The sequence below is a fragment of the Mizuhopecten yessoensis genome, unplaced genomic scaffold (assembly GCF_002113885.1).
Source record: "Mizuhopecten yessoensis strain PY_sf001 unplaced genomic scaffold, ASM211388v2 scaffold10885, whole genome shotgun sequence".
In the NCBI taxonomy this organism is placed as follows: Eukaryota; Metazoa; Mollusca; class Bivalvia; order Pectinida; family Pectinidae; genus Mizuhopecten; species Mizuhopecten yessoensis.
In genome coordinates this window covers 536,903-553,717 of record NW_018408770.1, presented here as the reverse complement: position 1 = coordinate 553,717, position 16,815 = coordinate 536,903, and the positions used below count along the sequence as shown (strand labels likewise).

Below are 16,815 nucleotides of genomic sequence, written 5' to 3'. Positions count from 1 at the left end.
AAGAAGGAAAATAGTAGCATGCAAGGAAAAAGAATGAGGTTAAATTGTCCTATTGGTGAAACACACTGGGAATAGACAGCCATATTTATCAAATATAAATTTCAGAAAGTTTTCTTAATCAAAGTCCATGCAGTGGCAGCAATAACAAAAATAAGCGTGAAATGTAAGGCCCTGGCTGTGACAGCCAACCGGATTTGAGGAACTGTTTTTTTTGTTGTGGTGGAGGATTACTATAATATGCCTACTATGCATACCTTGTAATTGTTAAAAATCAAATCAGTGAGAAAACAGTATTGTGGGATGGATTATTGTGAAAAACAACAATGACCACCACTTCGCAAAAGGTAGGGATAAAAATATAATTTTCCACAATATCAAACCACTTTCAGTTTTCTAACAAGATCCCAAGGGATCTTGGCGCCCACCGTTGTACCATCTTCATTAGTTCTTTGTCAGTTCGATCTTTTCTCTTCTTTCCTCTAATCTGTTCGATCGAGTCATGTTAACGGTAAATGCACCTTGAGGTAACTTTTGATCTAAACTTAATACTGATGTGTATGAAAGCCAACCTTCAAAGTGAGTTTGTCATTTCACATATTTACTAGTACAGTACTTAATGTGAAAGAAATAGAATCGATCATTGCAATATGAGAAAGATCTGTTTAGTTCTTCTTTTAATCCATTTTGTTTTTATGATCAGTCTCAAAATATAACATACACAACGAGGGATCAAGGGGAACCTACATTTAAAATTTGAGAAAGATCCCTCCCGTACTTCCCGAGAAATAGCGATAACAAACTTTCACTATCAAAATCCAAGATGGCTGCCTGTCGGCCATGTTGTTTATCCGATCAGTCTCTAAAATTGCCCTGCACAGCTAGGACCAAGGGAACCTACATATAAAATTTAAGAAAGATCCCTCTAGTTCTTCCGGAGAAATAGCGGTAACAAACCCACACTATCAAAATCCAAGATGACTACCCGTCGGCCATGTTGTTTATCCGATCAGTCTCAAAAGTTGCCCTGCACAGCTAAAGACCAAGGGGAACGTACATATAAAATTTGAGAAAGATCCCTCTAGTACTTCTTGAGAAATAGCGATAACAAACTTTCACTATCAAAATCCAAGATGGCTGCCTGTCGGCCATGTTGTTTATCCAATCAGTCTCAAAAGTTTCCCTGCACAGCTAAGGACCAAGGGGAACCTGCATATAAAATTTGAGAAAGATCCCTCTGGTACTTCTTGAGAAATACTGATAACAAGAATTGTTTACGGACGGACGACGGACGAAAGACAACGGACGGGCGACGGACCACGGACGCAGGGTGATTTGAATAGCCCACCATCAGATGATGGTGGGCTAAAAATTTAAGATAATTTGCCTACTATTAATTTTGCTGTTGCAATATTTTTTTCATTGAAAAATGTAGTTTTTACAGACTTCAGATAGTTTGCCATTCCAACACCTCTCATTAGTTAAAAGCTTAACATCACATTGCATCCAGTTTTTATGGTTATAGACTACTAATCCATACCAACATATCATAGTCTTAAACAAAGTTTACAACATTAAACATCACAGCTATGGTAAGTAGGACGATAGGTACCTGTGTACTCCCAACAACGCATGACTAGCAAACGAGAAAAGGTGGAACAAAGTGTCAGACGTTTATACACAGCTATGTTTAAACACATACACTGACCAAGTCATTCAGTGAAAGAATATCCAGTAAGTATAACTTCTTCACATTCTGATATTAATGAATGATTCATGTATTTAGAAAAAATTGTAGAAGAGTGTTTGAAGAAATCACATCAAATGATAAAACACAAAAAAGTCACACTTAAAGAAAGTGAAGTTAAAATTTCAGATTTTCAAAAGATGTTGGCAGAAAAAGAAAATTTAAACCTGAATAAAAATTAATTTCAAACAGAAAAGATTTAAAAAAAATAAGGAAAACTGATTTGATAACTATCAAAGCATTGAAAGACACATCTCTGCAGTCTGGTCACCTGTATCTACAAAAGATATAGTATAACATCACAGCAGTTGAATGGCAGCATACACAACAAGGCAAGGTGTCTTTTGGCTTAAGGTGTGAAGTTACGCCGACAAAAAATATATCAAAAAAGTCAGACAGGTCTGCAGAAAAACATTTACACATACTATTCAGGGACCTAGGGAACAGTGTATATGTACAAGGTTTAATATTGCAAGAGTAATGACACAAATAGGTTGTGGCATCCAGCAGGATGTCACATACATTAACACCCTACAAGCTAGGTATAAACTTGACCTCCACTTCACAAACACCCCTACTCAAATCTTACACAACCACTCAAATCATGTCATTGCTATACAACACACTCATCTGACAACAAAAGGACTGTTCCATTATAACATATAGGGGAGGTGGCTTGAGGGCACTTAAAAATAGAACAACCTACTAGTAAATTGTTTAAGATGCAAACTACCATAACAACAGGCTACTCTCTGACAGAAGGCATTTTTTTCAGCCCAACAGTGTGAAGTAACATTTCAGTGACTTTAGTTCAATAAGGGGACACTGTTATCCCATTGTGAGGTCAGTCACAAGCTTTCAGAATATGGCCTTATTTTGTGTAATGACTACTAAAAGGTTAAGTAGAATAGCAGGTCACTGAAGCTTTATCAACATTATTCACCATTAAGTCTGATGAGCTCTTCAGGGTTAAATCCACCCTCCCATTACAAAATAGCTGATACATGTAACTCTGGAAAATACATGATCAATATATCTTAGGACTAAGTGCACCCATCAAATCTATGTCTTAATTGCTTTCCCACCATCTTATATGTGTTTCAAAAGAATGGTCCAAACAACACTGTGACTGACAGAGGAACTATCTGTCCTTACCTGGTTTTTCTGTTCCTGTCTTTTTGGAAGCAATAAAATTTTCTAGTAACTTTTGTACAGATAATTCATCACAGCTTGCTTTGAATTCTTTGTGTACCTAAAACAAACAGAAAATTAATTGTTTACTTATTTATTAACAAAATAAAAATTATTCTATTTGAAAAAAAATATGAAATCCATAGTGCATTCTATAATGGTAAAACCTTAGCTCCATCTATTTCATCTGGGGGTTGGGATGCATACTTTCCAGGACATGAAAGTACATATAATATTTAAGATTTACTGTATGAAAATATTTCAGCCCAGAACATATTTGCTTTGCAATGGGACACAATAATTATAGAGTATTTCCTTCAGTACGATGGCCTCAGATCATGGTTGTTACGTATACACAACATCTATATAAGACCTACCTGGCCTATCAGTGCATGTTCACTTTCCCAGGCTCTGGCGTAGGTATCAATAAAGTCCTTCATCTGACATATATGTTCTTCCTGTAGCTCTTGGAAGTGCTGAACAAAATATCATATACTTAAAACATTAACACAAATATCACATACTGTATTTAAAACATTAACACAAATATCACATACTGTATTTAAATCATTAACACAAATATCACATACTGTATTTAAACATGAACACAAATATCACATACTGTATTTAAAACATCAACATGTGAATAACAGGGCTCAAAGTGGCATCCATTCCAGTAACCATGGCAACCAGAAAATACTCACACACAACCAATAGTTGGCCGACATAGAAGTCATCACACTGGTTTTAGAGAATTTAGAGAACAAAAAGTAGTATTTCATTTTATAAAGACGTTTTTAAATGTGATTGCCTTAACACCTATCATTATAATATAGAAACCCAGTTTTGTATATTGTAAAACAAAATTTCGTTGACATGTATATAGGCATACCACACATCCACTTACCTTACAAGATCCCAACATTTTTGTTTCAAATTCATTTCTAACAGTTGCATATTTATCCACTAAATTTTTATAATCGTCACCTGTAAAAGAAATTTCAAGTATTAGCTGTTATAAACTATGTATAACTTAAGTGATTATCTTTCTAAACATGAATTTATGCCAGAAAGTTACTAAATGTATATTATACAATATGAAGGATACGTTTGTATCTTTTAATAACATGGTACAGGTCCTAAAGTCTGGTAACTTAGCCTGATAACTGTCATGTTATCATAAACACATGCTAATGAATGTTACAAAGACACAAAAAAATCACATTAAACCAAGTAATCCAAGGTTAGTATTTAGTGTGGAAATAAGACACAATCGGCCTTGCCAATTGTGACATGTTCACTTGTAGCATTATACTACAGAATCCATGCCTCTAAAAATTTGGCAGGAGACAGATTTTTTGTATCTTTTGCCACATTTGTGATACACAGTTGTGAAAAAAATTATTGAAATATCCACCATAATTTTTAAAATATCAAGAAACTCAAAATATGTTCTTATATTTTTTAACAATTCAATCCTTAAGTGAATTAATCACTGTTACTAGGCAGCCATATCTAGGTAGGTACATTTAGAGCTGCAAGTAGTTTCTGTGATAAAGTCAGAAATATCACCTGTAATGTATTCATTTCTATCTATAACAGTGTTGATGAACTATTATTGTCTGATCTTCTCATACTTACTAGCTTTTTTACATTTTATTTCCGCCTGAAATAAAAAAAGGAAACAACACGATTGCTGAGTAAAGAAGATACCAGTGTAAAGATTATCATGTTTATGAGTCCTTATATTACATAACATGATTATTTTTTTATTTTATACTCGACAGATTTCACATTCTTTAACATATTTACAATACTTCATAAACCAATATTTCTCAAATGCACATTATGAATGCTCCGATTTCACACTAGACTGAGTTTGGACCTAATTTTCAGATATTTAGAATGTTTATTGTATCACACAACCATGTGACATGTTTTTATTTTTTATTTTTTAAAATTTAAAACAACATTTAAAATTCATATGTGAATGAATACCTTTTCCATGTCTTTTTGAGATGCGTTTTCTCTCTTTAGTCTTTCCCGCTCTAAACATCTTGTATGGTATAATTCTTTTGCCTAAAAATTAACACACATTTCAAACTCAAGTAACTTTTATTCATGCTAATAAAAGTTTGAGACACAACAAGGAATTATCAATGGAATTAAGAAGTATGTAGAAAATAGTCAACATGGTGGAATAACATGGCTTGATGTAATGAAATAACTAGGAGTATAGCAAAGTTATATAATGATGGACTCATTATTTTGAATAGTCATGCAGGAATGAATACCAATTAGTAACAATATATACCAAGAAGCATTGCTTGATTGTTGAATAGAAGACAATCTGTTCAATCAATATGTTTATATTTTATACAGTTTTCTGTCATTTGAACAGATTTTCCAGCTATTACTGTGCTTTATGGGCATCATCAATGAACAGCTCTCTAATAATCTTAGTCACTTGAGCGATTGCTCCAAACCTATTCAGTATTATCTAAAGGAGACAACAAAGCCTCACGTTGACAAGCATACACTAGAGACCCAATGGTAAAGCATCATTCACCTGTCATTCATTTTGCACCTATGAACACCAAAGATTGTCAAGGTAAACTTAAAAAGGCTTTTTATCATTACCCCACACATTATGAGTCTTTGTGGAGAGATCTTTTAGTCTACACCTTATAAATCTTTGTTGGATACTCGGATTCCACAATTCGTATCACTATGTTACATCTCCTATTAAACACTATACTTCTTGATAATTCAGAAGTTATTAAGCTCCTCAAGCACCTTGGGCCGGGTGAGCTGAACATAGTGACATAACCAAATCATGTCACACCACTTGTATTCACTTGAGAAACATACTTCAAGTACCAGTAATGATATATTTTTCTCTCATTTCCCTGTGTGTAAGATAGAGCTGTCCAGGGTAAGAAAGGGGTGTAGGACATTTCTATCTTACATCCCATTTCACGCGACATGACGTCACAATGGCTCAACAATGACGTGACGTCACTAATCTGGAACTCTCTGATGCCGCAATGTGGAAAAGGCGATGTGATGAAATTAAAACCTTTTAATATATATTTACTGTACATGTTAGAAAGATGTGATTATTTTTTCTGCACAAACATGTGTTTGCAAATATGGGGTATACTAAATCTGTCTGGCTAATCTGTTTTCGTCTAAAGATGCTCACAGGGAAAATCGATATTGAAAATGGAGGCCTGTCCATACACATTTCCATGGTTTCTGAGCTTATTCTGGTGATCAAATACTGAGAGAAAAATACTCTTTTATTCCCAAGGGTGTAGGATAGGGAAATTACATCCTCCAGATTTTCAAATTTGGCAAAACCCTCCGATGGAATTTCCCTATCCTACACCCCTGGGCATGAAAGAGTCTAATAATCTTTACTGACGGTGGAGAGAATCTTACTTTATGTAATGATGTTGTAGTCTGCTGTATGGAATGAACTATTTCTTGTGTTCCTGACTCGGTTTCTTTCATCTGAAATTAAAAGCAATGAAAATTAAATAAAAAATCATGAATGGTCATACTTACTTATGGTCTATTGTTATATTCACATTGACACAAATCAAATTGTCCCTTTTCTCTTTTCTACAATATTAAATGAATTCCATCCCACCCAACTGACATTACGACCCAAACCCCGTATATGTCTCTAGCTATTCAGCAATGCACATGTGCAATGCAAACCAGTTTCAAAAGGATGATACTTAATCCTTTAATTACTCGTGACATGAAGATGGATGTTACATACATTTTTGTGTCGTTTGTGTTGATCATCATTGTAGCGGGCGACATCCTTTATCAGGTCTGTCCAGCTATGCAGTAACTGTGTATGTAGTGTGGCAAGCTTCTCCGCTAGTGTCTTTAGCACAGTCCAGAATGGGGCAAATGTGCTGCAACCACACATGAGTCAGTACAGTAAAGCATATGTGTAGAGATTAGTAGTTTGCCTACCTCATATCATCGAGACTAAGAGTCAGTAAGTTATAATATGTTTATCAAGATACAATCTTGAATTCTTTCAACAAGTTATTTTATCAAATAACTGTCCATTTAGGACTTTAAACATTCAATGGGATTTACATTTTAATAACTTTCTATGTTATCTTGATCAAAGCACTTCTTGTTTAATCCATATAACGGTATTAGCAGACAGATTAACTGATTCCCATTTTTGAGATGAGCTGGTAATGCTATTTTTAATATAAAAAGTTCTAATGTGGATTGAAGACAATGGGAGGTGTAGGGGTGAACTTCTACAGGGAGAGGTCATTGCTTTACACGGGTGTACCTAGACACTATCTGAGATATTTTATGTAATTGGCTGTGCAGCTGGTTGTGTGACTGGCAATGTCGTATCATCTGCATTATCTAAGGTTCTCTTTGGATTCAATAGGAGAAGAACAATTCACCCTTAGATTTTATGAGAGGGGGTATTTAAAAACATTGGCATGACATTTGTGAGTACTTTGTCTAGTACACAAATGACCGAGTCAGATAAGTGTGAATAAGATTTATGTCTAATACGTAGTTGGGAGTGGCTCTTTAAAATTAGATACCATCTGATATGTAATTGACCATACTATATCTACTTGTATATTTTAGTCAATACATGTGTACATTACAACATGTACATGTACTTTGACAATGAAATCAACTATCAATTAAAATTGCAAAATATTTACTGGTTATTTTAGTCAATGAAATATAAATACATATTAAATTTTCAATTTTATATACCATATTTATGATGAAGATATAACCGCCCTGAAAAATTCAGTGAAAAAAATAATTTACATATAAATCCAGGATTTGTTTCATCCATTTACTACATCTCTTCAAAAGAGACAATCCCTTACCCCCTCCACCCAGTCCCTGGACTGAATATTTAAATCTCAATTTTCTAAGCCACCACCATGGAAACTGTAAAATAATTTGACAATGAAAATATAAGCAATGAAAGAATCATGATTTATAATCTTGGTTGATTAATATCAAAATTCCGAGTAAAGTGATTATATTCATTGTCTTTTTTTCAGGACGTCAGATTAATACATGACTTTATATAAAATACAAATTTCAACTCAAATGTCTGTCATGCATTGTCATTGTAAAATACACCATTAATTGGCTAGTTATAATAGGTATATATAATGGTTCAATCAGATGTTATTTAGTTTCATCAAAAAACTGTTGCTGATTTACACTTGAAAAAACAGCAATCACTTTTTCGAGAATAATGCTTATATTTACACATCAATTCATTTTTTGCACTTTGTGAAGAACATTTAAAAAAAAAAATGAAATAAAGTTAGTAAATTTGTTTACTCATAATTGCCTCCTTTCACCGCCCTGGTGGAAAAAAACAGTAGGGTCAAATTAACATTGTCTAGACATGCTGGCTTATAATTTGTTAGTCTTTCTTACTTGAAAATCCAGATAAACATGCATCTCAGAAGTTGTAGCTACTTTACTATACCATGGAATCAGTATTTGCTAACGAGTAATTCTGACTTTAATGTACCAGGTAGACATTTATTGCTCTGCAATGTCATTGCTAGACTTTTTCTTATACATTACAATCCAGCCTTTACTCATATTGAACCTCTTTTCAAAGGGTTATAGTACAAGAACAGGTTTGTTTTTGTTGTCAATTCTTTCAATATTTGGTATACATGTACCATCATTTTTTACTTTATACTGTACATGTATTCCTAACCCAAACTGACCAGTCTGAGATGTGCCGCTGGACATCTGTGATGCCGGTCGTGACTTACCCGACTTGAGCACTAGTAGCAGCAGTCCGAGCTAGCTTGTTAAGTAGTGTGCTATAGCTTTCTTCCACCTTACAGCTGTCAAGTACAAGCAATACACATTTTTAATGAGTTTCTCACACAACTATATATATATACTCTAGGTATATGCCTAACCCTGGGGGATAGGATAAACAACCAAAGTAATGATTAAACAACACATACAGGTAATAGTCTTGTCTTGAATTTTTGCTGCATAAAACAGAATGTCATAATGCTATGCAACATCAAACTAAATGGTGAAGTTATGGTTCTCAAGCATGCACTATTTTACCCTGGTTAAAAAAATCAATATACATGCAAGAAAAAGATCTTATTAATTATAGATAATTGTTTATCATGTTTATCCAACTACTTTTAAATTTAACGTTTTAAAAAGAAACTCAGTAAAAACTTTTGTCTTCAGAATATTTACTTAAACTCAAGTTAGACAAACAAAACAACTTTGCCTTGTTCAGAATCTCTTCATTACGTTAAAATGAATAATATTTCTAGCTTATTGTGAGAAAATGTATCCTTTTCTGTTCCAGCTATAGTAAATTGGTTATTATTATTTGTCGCAATAATTAACAGTTCAACAGAGCTAAAGTTTGTATTTAAACATGTATGACAATAGTTAAAAATTATTGAATCTTGAAGGAAACTGGACTCAAGTAACTTGTTTTCTGTTGGTATTAAAACAAATAAAAAGCCAAGAACTTTACTGATCTTTGTTATAACAGATTTAGGTTTTGTTGACGACTACTGTACATACCTCTCCCTAAGGAAATCAATGAATTCCTTTGATGCTGTTTGGCCATGTTTCATGTTATGATACAACACGAAAAAGCCATTGTTCTTCTCTCCCTGAAAATAAAAAATAAAGCTTTAACACAATGTGTTAATTTATGTCTTTATCATTCTTTGATTTTTATGTACTAGGCTACCTGATGTTATAGATTTTTGTTTCCAAGTGAAGTTCACCAGAAGTTGGTAACACTATGTTGCACTATAAGTCAGTATAACAAGCTACTTGGCTTGGTTATGAGCGAGAACAAATCCAAGTGCACCAACTAACACTGAAAAATAAGAGGCTTAGTTAGTTTAATAACATTAATACCTAGCTAACACTCTTTGTTTTTAGTGTGGCTGTGAAGCATAGCCAAATTGTGAGCTTTACAGGTAACATATATATGTACTGTGGTTCAAAATTCCAGTTCAGATAAATGAAAATTCAGTTAATTTGAATTGCATTTCTTTTAACTCGTAAGTCAATCCCCTCAAACAGAATCGTACCCATATTCTGCCATGGAGGATGACATTTTTATTTCAAAAATTTGCATTACATGATGGAGATAACTGCATGGCCAGACCTCTAACCAGCTAGTTTCAAACCTGGGTCATCCAAACACAAGACGGACAGTCAAAACCATTGAGCTAACTAGACGTTAACAATGGATTCAGTCCAGTTCGGATATATTTTCAATACTTGTCAGTTTGAAAATGAAACTTCGCCAACTTAATTCATGAACAGATGGTTTCATTGAATTTTCTTTTCCACCATTTACATGGTCACATTGTGAAGCATAAGGTTAAGTTAATGCTTGATAGATTTACTTTTAGTCTACCAAATAAGTACACAATATGCAACACATTTATCCTGATTTAGTTTCACCATAGAAACTGGTAGACAGATTGATTTGTGTGACCTGCTCAAAAATCAACTTGGATATTGCGGGCAAACATGAAAATGTATATACATGTATAAGCTTAGGCATAAATCTCCCTTCCTCCTTGAATACATGTTTTGCCAAAGTGTAAACGACACTTTCATTTTATTTCGCGAGAACAAAACCACTTCAAATATAGCATTGTATATTGATTAGTATGAAAGATCTTAATGAGTCGTCTTTAAGCGTCATAAAGGATTACAGATATTCAGGGCATTTTGAATTAGTAGGATTTCTGTAAGAATGAGTACAACCGTCTGCATTCGAAAGAGACGCCATGATACGATTGGGTACATAAAATTAGATACACTAAAAAGCCCAAACTTAATAGTTGAATATGTCTATTTATCATTCAAGAACGAAAACTTTCCATTTCTTTGATTTATTCCGTAAGGTACAAATCGACCATAAGGCATCTCTTGCACGCTGACAGTCGCCACACCGACACTTGACAGGGACAGGGTACACCCCCTTTTTCAAATGGCGAACATTTGCGATTGCAATAACCACCCGTGAAACAGAGTAGTTGATATAGCAAATGCACAACTGCTAATTTAAAAGTCCAAATGTCATACCCAGAAGTGATCTGCAAATGATGTCATCCTGGACTTATTAAAATCATCTGGAGAGATACAGAAAATGGCGATTTATTTTGATATAGCGCGCATGCGCATTGAAGACATTAAATAAGGTCAACTAAACGCTTGTAAACATTCCGCTTTCATGCGGAACGTGGCAATGGTTTACCTTAGGAAAATGAAAGGTAATATTCCGCGAAAATTTCAAAGGAAACACAATACTGTTTAGAAATTAACCAATTGAATTCACAGTTTGAACGAGTTGTTTTAAGTGTTACCGATAATATAAACAAGGAAATAGTAACAAATTAATGTGATTTAAAACTGAAGTAATTTTAAGAAAAGTCTGCCAAAACAAAACTCAAAAAGTGCAAGACCAAGGGAATGGCCTAAGATTACCATATAACTTTTCTAAACTGTAATCATGCAACCTTTAAGCGAATTTTGGAGTCCGAAAAGGGAGACTGTAGGCTTGTGAGACTGAGATTTATGATTTCATATTGAAAATAACTGATGTGGTAATGAATAATTCACTAATTGACAATTTTAATGCTTAACATTATAATTTAAGCAATAAGCAGTCTCACAATTGAGTGAAGGACTTTGTTAACAAAAACATGAGTTGTTCCCTTTAAATACAAATGTCCTTATCTACTGTTTATAATCATTCTATAGTCCTCTATCAGTATTGATGATTATGGTTGGAGAGGGTTGCCCGGTCTGCCCGATTGAGCGGATGGGGGTTTAACTTGGCAGCATTTTGTGAGTTTGAACTAATGTACAGTGATATTTTCTATTATTTGTAATTATTCTTCTTCTTCCCGTTAAGATTCAAAATCATGATGTGGAATGGTATTTTGCTGTTAGATAAAAAAAGTTAAAAATGTCATGGATTGATTGTTTTGATGTTTGTGTGTGTCTTCTAGTATGTAAGTCACCAGGTGCTTGCTCTAAATTCTTCTAGTGGTGTACGATGGGTGATAGTTAATTGGAAGGAGATGCCATTCTGTAATGGTATGTAGCGTAATGATCGCTTCTGTATCATGTTCTGGGGTTTGTGGGAGTAAGAATGTTAGTGTTATTAGTGACCGGTTGTATTAGTTTAAAGAAAAACAATTTAAGTACTTATTTACATGTTAAGTTCTCGCTGACTTTTGGCACTATTTGACAACCATCATAAAAAAACCCATTTAGCATTAATGTTAGTTCTTCTTTAACTTCTAGTTAAAGAAGTTTTTGACATTTCCAGAAACACTATTTAGAAAGTTCTAAAGATACTGTAAGTGTCAGAATAATAATAAAATAGTTTCAAAATTAGTATGGGGCCTTATGATGAATTAAATAAGCTACCATATAAAAAAAAATCTTCTAAATTATGTTTGTTAAAAACGTAATGAAATGGTAAAAGTTTTGGTTATTGATGTATTAATTGAAAGGACACATCAAGGGCAGGCAAAACCTAGGCTCAGAACATTTGGGTTAGAATGTTGATTCCAGCATTGGTCGGTCAAATTAATTTGATTTGAAGTATTCGGCTATCGGTGATATCTACTGGTCCAAAAACATAGATATATTATATATAGGTATTAACCTCTATAATGTACATATGGTCTAGCATAAATAAAGCTGTGGATATAGTAATTAATATTCAATACAAAACTTTGCAGTGGTCGTTCCGGCAAGTTAACATAAATTTTCTATTGCTTGCAGAACTGGGCCATCATAACGCACCTGAAATTTGTTTTGCCCTAATACATATCGGAATATGAGTTTTTAAAGAAAGCAGCCACTTGTTAGCTTACAATCTATCAGGATGATATTTTGAAATGTAATAAAAAGCAATGAGATATAATGCTCCATTTTGTACTTTTCATATGCTATATATCCATAATATTGCATTACAAGAAAAGCATACTATTGATAATTAGAAATACAAAAAATTGATGGGGACTCATCTTTAAAGTTTAAGAATTTTTCAAAAGCAATACATTTGTAACGGAACTGGACTGGGTCGATCGTCGGCGACCAGATAGGTCAATTGGTTGAGCGTCCGTCCAGAGTTTGGAAGGTCCCGGGTTCGAACCCCGGTCTGGCAGTGCATTTTTCCTTTCCTGTTACACATTTATAACCTGCATTTAGTCTAAATATAGAGTTATTTCCCTTCCACTGTACCTGGGTTTATGTGATATCTCTCCAAGTTTTCCAAGTATCAGGTATTTATAAAAAAACATTACTACCAGAACCTGGAATTCACCTTAATTCTCATGTAATTTTATATTACCTCAGCAAACTATTTGAAGCCAATAACAAAGTATGTTTTCATAACTATTGTTTTTGGTCGAGGTCTTTTTCTGGAAAATTTCAGGGAACTTTAATATTTTTGCCAAATTCCCCATGCAGTTTATTCTTGAACATTTGCTTCCCAATAGGTGTATTTTCTTCCCAAAATAAGACAAAGGCCCCTGCCCAAATTAACAGTGCAATATAGTTGATTTCAGCATTTCAATGAAGTTTTGCCATTTTTTTCACTGCACACTGAATATTTTATGCTTTTGTTTGATTTGTTGAAAAACAGCAGATTAAAGTTTACACTTTTTTTCATTTTAAAAAGGACTTGTCTCGAACAGCTGATGTGAAGTATTCTTGGACAAAGGGGACTAAGTTTACAGCGCAACACGACTAAGCAAGAGAAATTAGGGCTAAATCTTTAAAATCCTCTTTCTGCAGTATGAGGAAGAGACTTTAACCTGATCTGTTATACTTGTACAAGTTACACTCGAGCAAGAGAACTTGATCTTTTATAAATGAAGGGTGTGCTTCCCTGGAGCAAAAGGGTTGAGTTAATGTTTAATAGGGGAAATTAGATTAAATATTTGAAATCCCAAGTTAATTTTTTAGCGGAACTTGTTATGAAGAATCCCTGGCCCCAGGGAACTATTTTTTTAATGTAAATGAATGGTGTACTCCCCTCCCCTTGGACAGAGGAAAAATACATGACATAAATGATTCCTCAGCCAAAGAAATTTTATTTTCTATAAAAGACGGATGTGAACCTATATTTGCATTAGGAATTGGGTCCAACAGGGGAAATAAGAATAAATCTTTAGGCTATACACCTTCACTGCAGGTAAAAGTATTTTAAGCTAATTTGAGATTAAGGATATCTGGTCCAAGGGAACTTGATATTGTATACCCTGGTAAAAGATGCTGCCTCATGGGAGTGTGAGTGGTGGGACACAATATGGGAAATAGGGGTAAATCTTTGAAATTGTACACCTTCAGTGTTAAACAGTGGATTTTAATCTTATTTGGGAAAAATAATCCCCGGGCCCTGGAGGCAGGTATGGGGGCAAATAGGAAAGTTAGGTGAAATCATCTAAAAGACTACACCTTCAGTACAAATAAAGAGATTTTAATCTAATGAGGTTGAAAGTATTGTTGGACCAATGGGCCTCAATGTTGTATAAAATGAATTTACAAGGTTGACCTTGGGAAAGGAGACAATAAAAATATATTCAAGGTTGACCTTAGGAGACAATAAAACAATAAAAATATATTCAAGGTTGACCTTAGGTCAGGAAATATGGAAAATTATATACGAGGCGGATATTGGAATGAAAGACATTGATGTGCATGCATAGAAAGTTGTCTGGGACAGGGAATACAGAGTTATGTACAGTACAATGTTGACCTTAGGAAAGGAGACAAAAAGAAATGATAGGAGATATTGAAAATACGCTGGAAACGTATGTACAATAGTTGTTATATATGTACCGAAATGACTCAATTCAGCTACGCTTTGTCATTTTGGTACATATATAACCACTGTTGAACATGTGTTTCCAGCGTTTATCATTTTATCGTTTTTATGGACAACTCGTACACATTTTACACCTTTGTGTGCATACGCTTCATTGGTCATTTGTCTGATGAGGGTGACAGTGTACATATCGTACTAGTCATCGAAACGTCACATAGAAAATTTTATTGGTTGTGTAAAAAGAACCTCCCATAATCCATACTTACCATCCTGAAGAAAATGTTTAGAAATATAAGAATGTATACAAGGTAGACTTTAGGACAGACTATATTGAGAATATAGAGAAGGCTGATTTTGGACACGAGATTGTACACACTTGACTTTGAAGACATTGAAAATGTGTATTGTCTTTGATGTTGTGTCTGGTTTCAAGTATAGTACATGATCGTCTAGAAAGGTTTTACATGTCATGGGTGCCATGAGTGTGGGCTTGATATAGATGCTACTATTTATTAGTCAAGACTTGAGGTGTAAAATCCCATAGATATAGTGTCGGAGGCATTAGGCCTACAAACCTGGCGGATCAATGATTTAAGATGTTGGGGTGATTTTAGGACTGGGAGACGGAGGCAATACCTAACACCTGTGCGTGGGGTGTCTTCTGTGCATGTAATGTGTTTATGTGGGCACAAGTGACACTAGTTGAAGCCAGGATGAATGACAGCCTTTGTGCGTAGACTGTCCAGGTGGCAACAGACTAAACTCCCTCCCTACACATCATCATTAGCTTACTTCCAATGCAGTTTCATGACGTTTGTTATCCATTGTCAAGTGGCGACGATTCAGCCCTATAATGGTCACCAAAACACTAATTAGTGAAAATCTGGTACAATTTGATAAAACATTACCAGACTGCTGAGTAATTTCACTATTTATTTTTTATTTGATCTAGACCTAACTCTATAGGTCAAAATGTATTTTCTTTAAATGCCAAAAATTATGTAAGTTATATAGGAAAAAATCTTGACCTTAACAGCACTTGTTTAAAATTAGCTCAAAAGCTATAGGCTTGAGGTCCAATGTCAAAATAGGTTGTGTAGGATTAAACTAGAACCACATAACTCATTTTTAGGCCAAACTTGATCTATTCCTAGACTAATGTAGTGGAAACTGGAGACTATGTAACACGTAGTGCTCTTAACTGTGTGTCCATTTTATTCTTACAGCTTGTATTTGCATGTGATACGGTCTCATAACCGTTATATAATTCTTGATAAAAGGTCAAAGCCACACGTCATTTTCCTCTTTGTTCATAATGGTAAGCATGGGAAAGTAATTCAATGAAACTTCCTGGATATAAAGGTTATTTAAAATGGACAGGTACATGCTTGAGTTGTGATTCTTAATTAAACGTAATTTATTTTGGAGGAAATGCGTCATCATTCTTGACAGAATCACAAAATACATAAAAAGGCCATATGTTAATACCGGTAGTTACTAATGTTTCACTTCCTTGTTCTTCTGTATGCCAGTTCACATTATATTCAATGGTAAAAAATTGGTATCAAGGACAAATTAAGTGATCAATATTTATATCATCAAGTCAGTTGTGTCCTTTACACTAGGACAGAGTTGATATTTTACTAATAGGTATAAATTGTTGTCCTTTAAAATGTCTCGTACTAAAACAGTATATGCAACTATTTTGATGTGCCATCGTGGGAATGGATCTAAAAAAGTATTGAGACTTGTTTAAAGAAATAAGGTATCTCCTCTATTCTGATGAAAGTTGAGTGTGTATGTTAATTCATACAGACTGGTGTAAAATTTCTCATTCGGTTTAACTGATTCTCTCATAAGGTTAACATTGGGTACTTAGCCACCCTTGTTTCCACCTATTTTTGTAGTCCAGCTTCAAATTCAGTCGAAAATAAAAATGTATTAACTGTTATTTTTTTCACTCGCAGCTCCTCAGAGAGAG

General features: G+C 34.1%; 1 protein-coding gene across 7 annotated transcripts in view; it reads right to left on the bottom strand.

Annotated features, from left to right (window-relative positions):
• The window catches only part of LOC110463283 (F-BAR domain only protein 2-like), a 41,911-nt gene extending 30,754 nt beyond the window's left edge, over positions 1-11,157 (bottom strand). For 6 of the 7 annotated variants that reach the window (XM_021517753.1, XM_021517755.1, XM_021517760.1 and 3 more), the window contains exons 1-11: positions 11,072-11,157; positions 9,542-9,633; positions 8,752-8,826; positions 6,726-6,867; positions 6,380-6,451; positions 4,934-5,014; positions 4,577-4,601; positions 3,843-3,922; positions 3,313-3,411; positions 2,900-2,996; positions 1,610-1,633 (exon numbers count right to left, since the gene is read on the bottom strand). In XM_021517753.1, coding sequence (XP_021373428.1) covers positions 1,610-1,633; positions 2,900-2,996; positions 3,313-3,411; positions 3,843-3,922; positions 4,577-4,601; positions 4,934-5,014; positions 6,380-6,451; positions 6,726-6,867; positions 8,752-8,826; positions 9,542-9,633; positions 11,072-11,098 — 814 coding nt within the window. In that variant the 5' untranslated portion in view covers positions 11,099-11,157. The remainder of the gene's footprint in view (positions 1-1,609; positions 1,634-2,899; positions 2,997-3,312; positions 3,412-3,842; positions 3,923-4,576; positions 4,602-4,933; positions 5,015-6,379; positions 6,452-6,725; positions 6,868-8,751; positions 8,827-9,541; positions 9,634-11,071) is intronic. The other variant, XM_021517754.1, reaches the window with a different exon arrangement.
• Between the last annotated feature and the right edge of the window lie 5,658 nt (positions 11,158-16,815).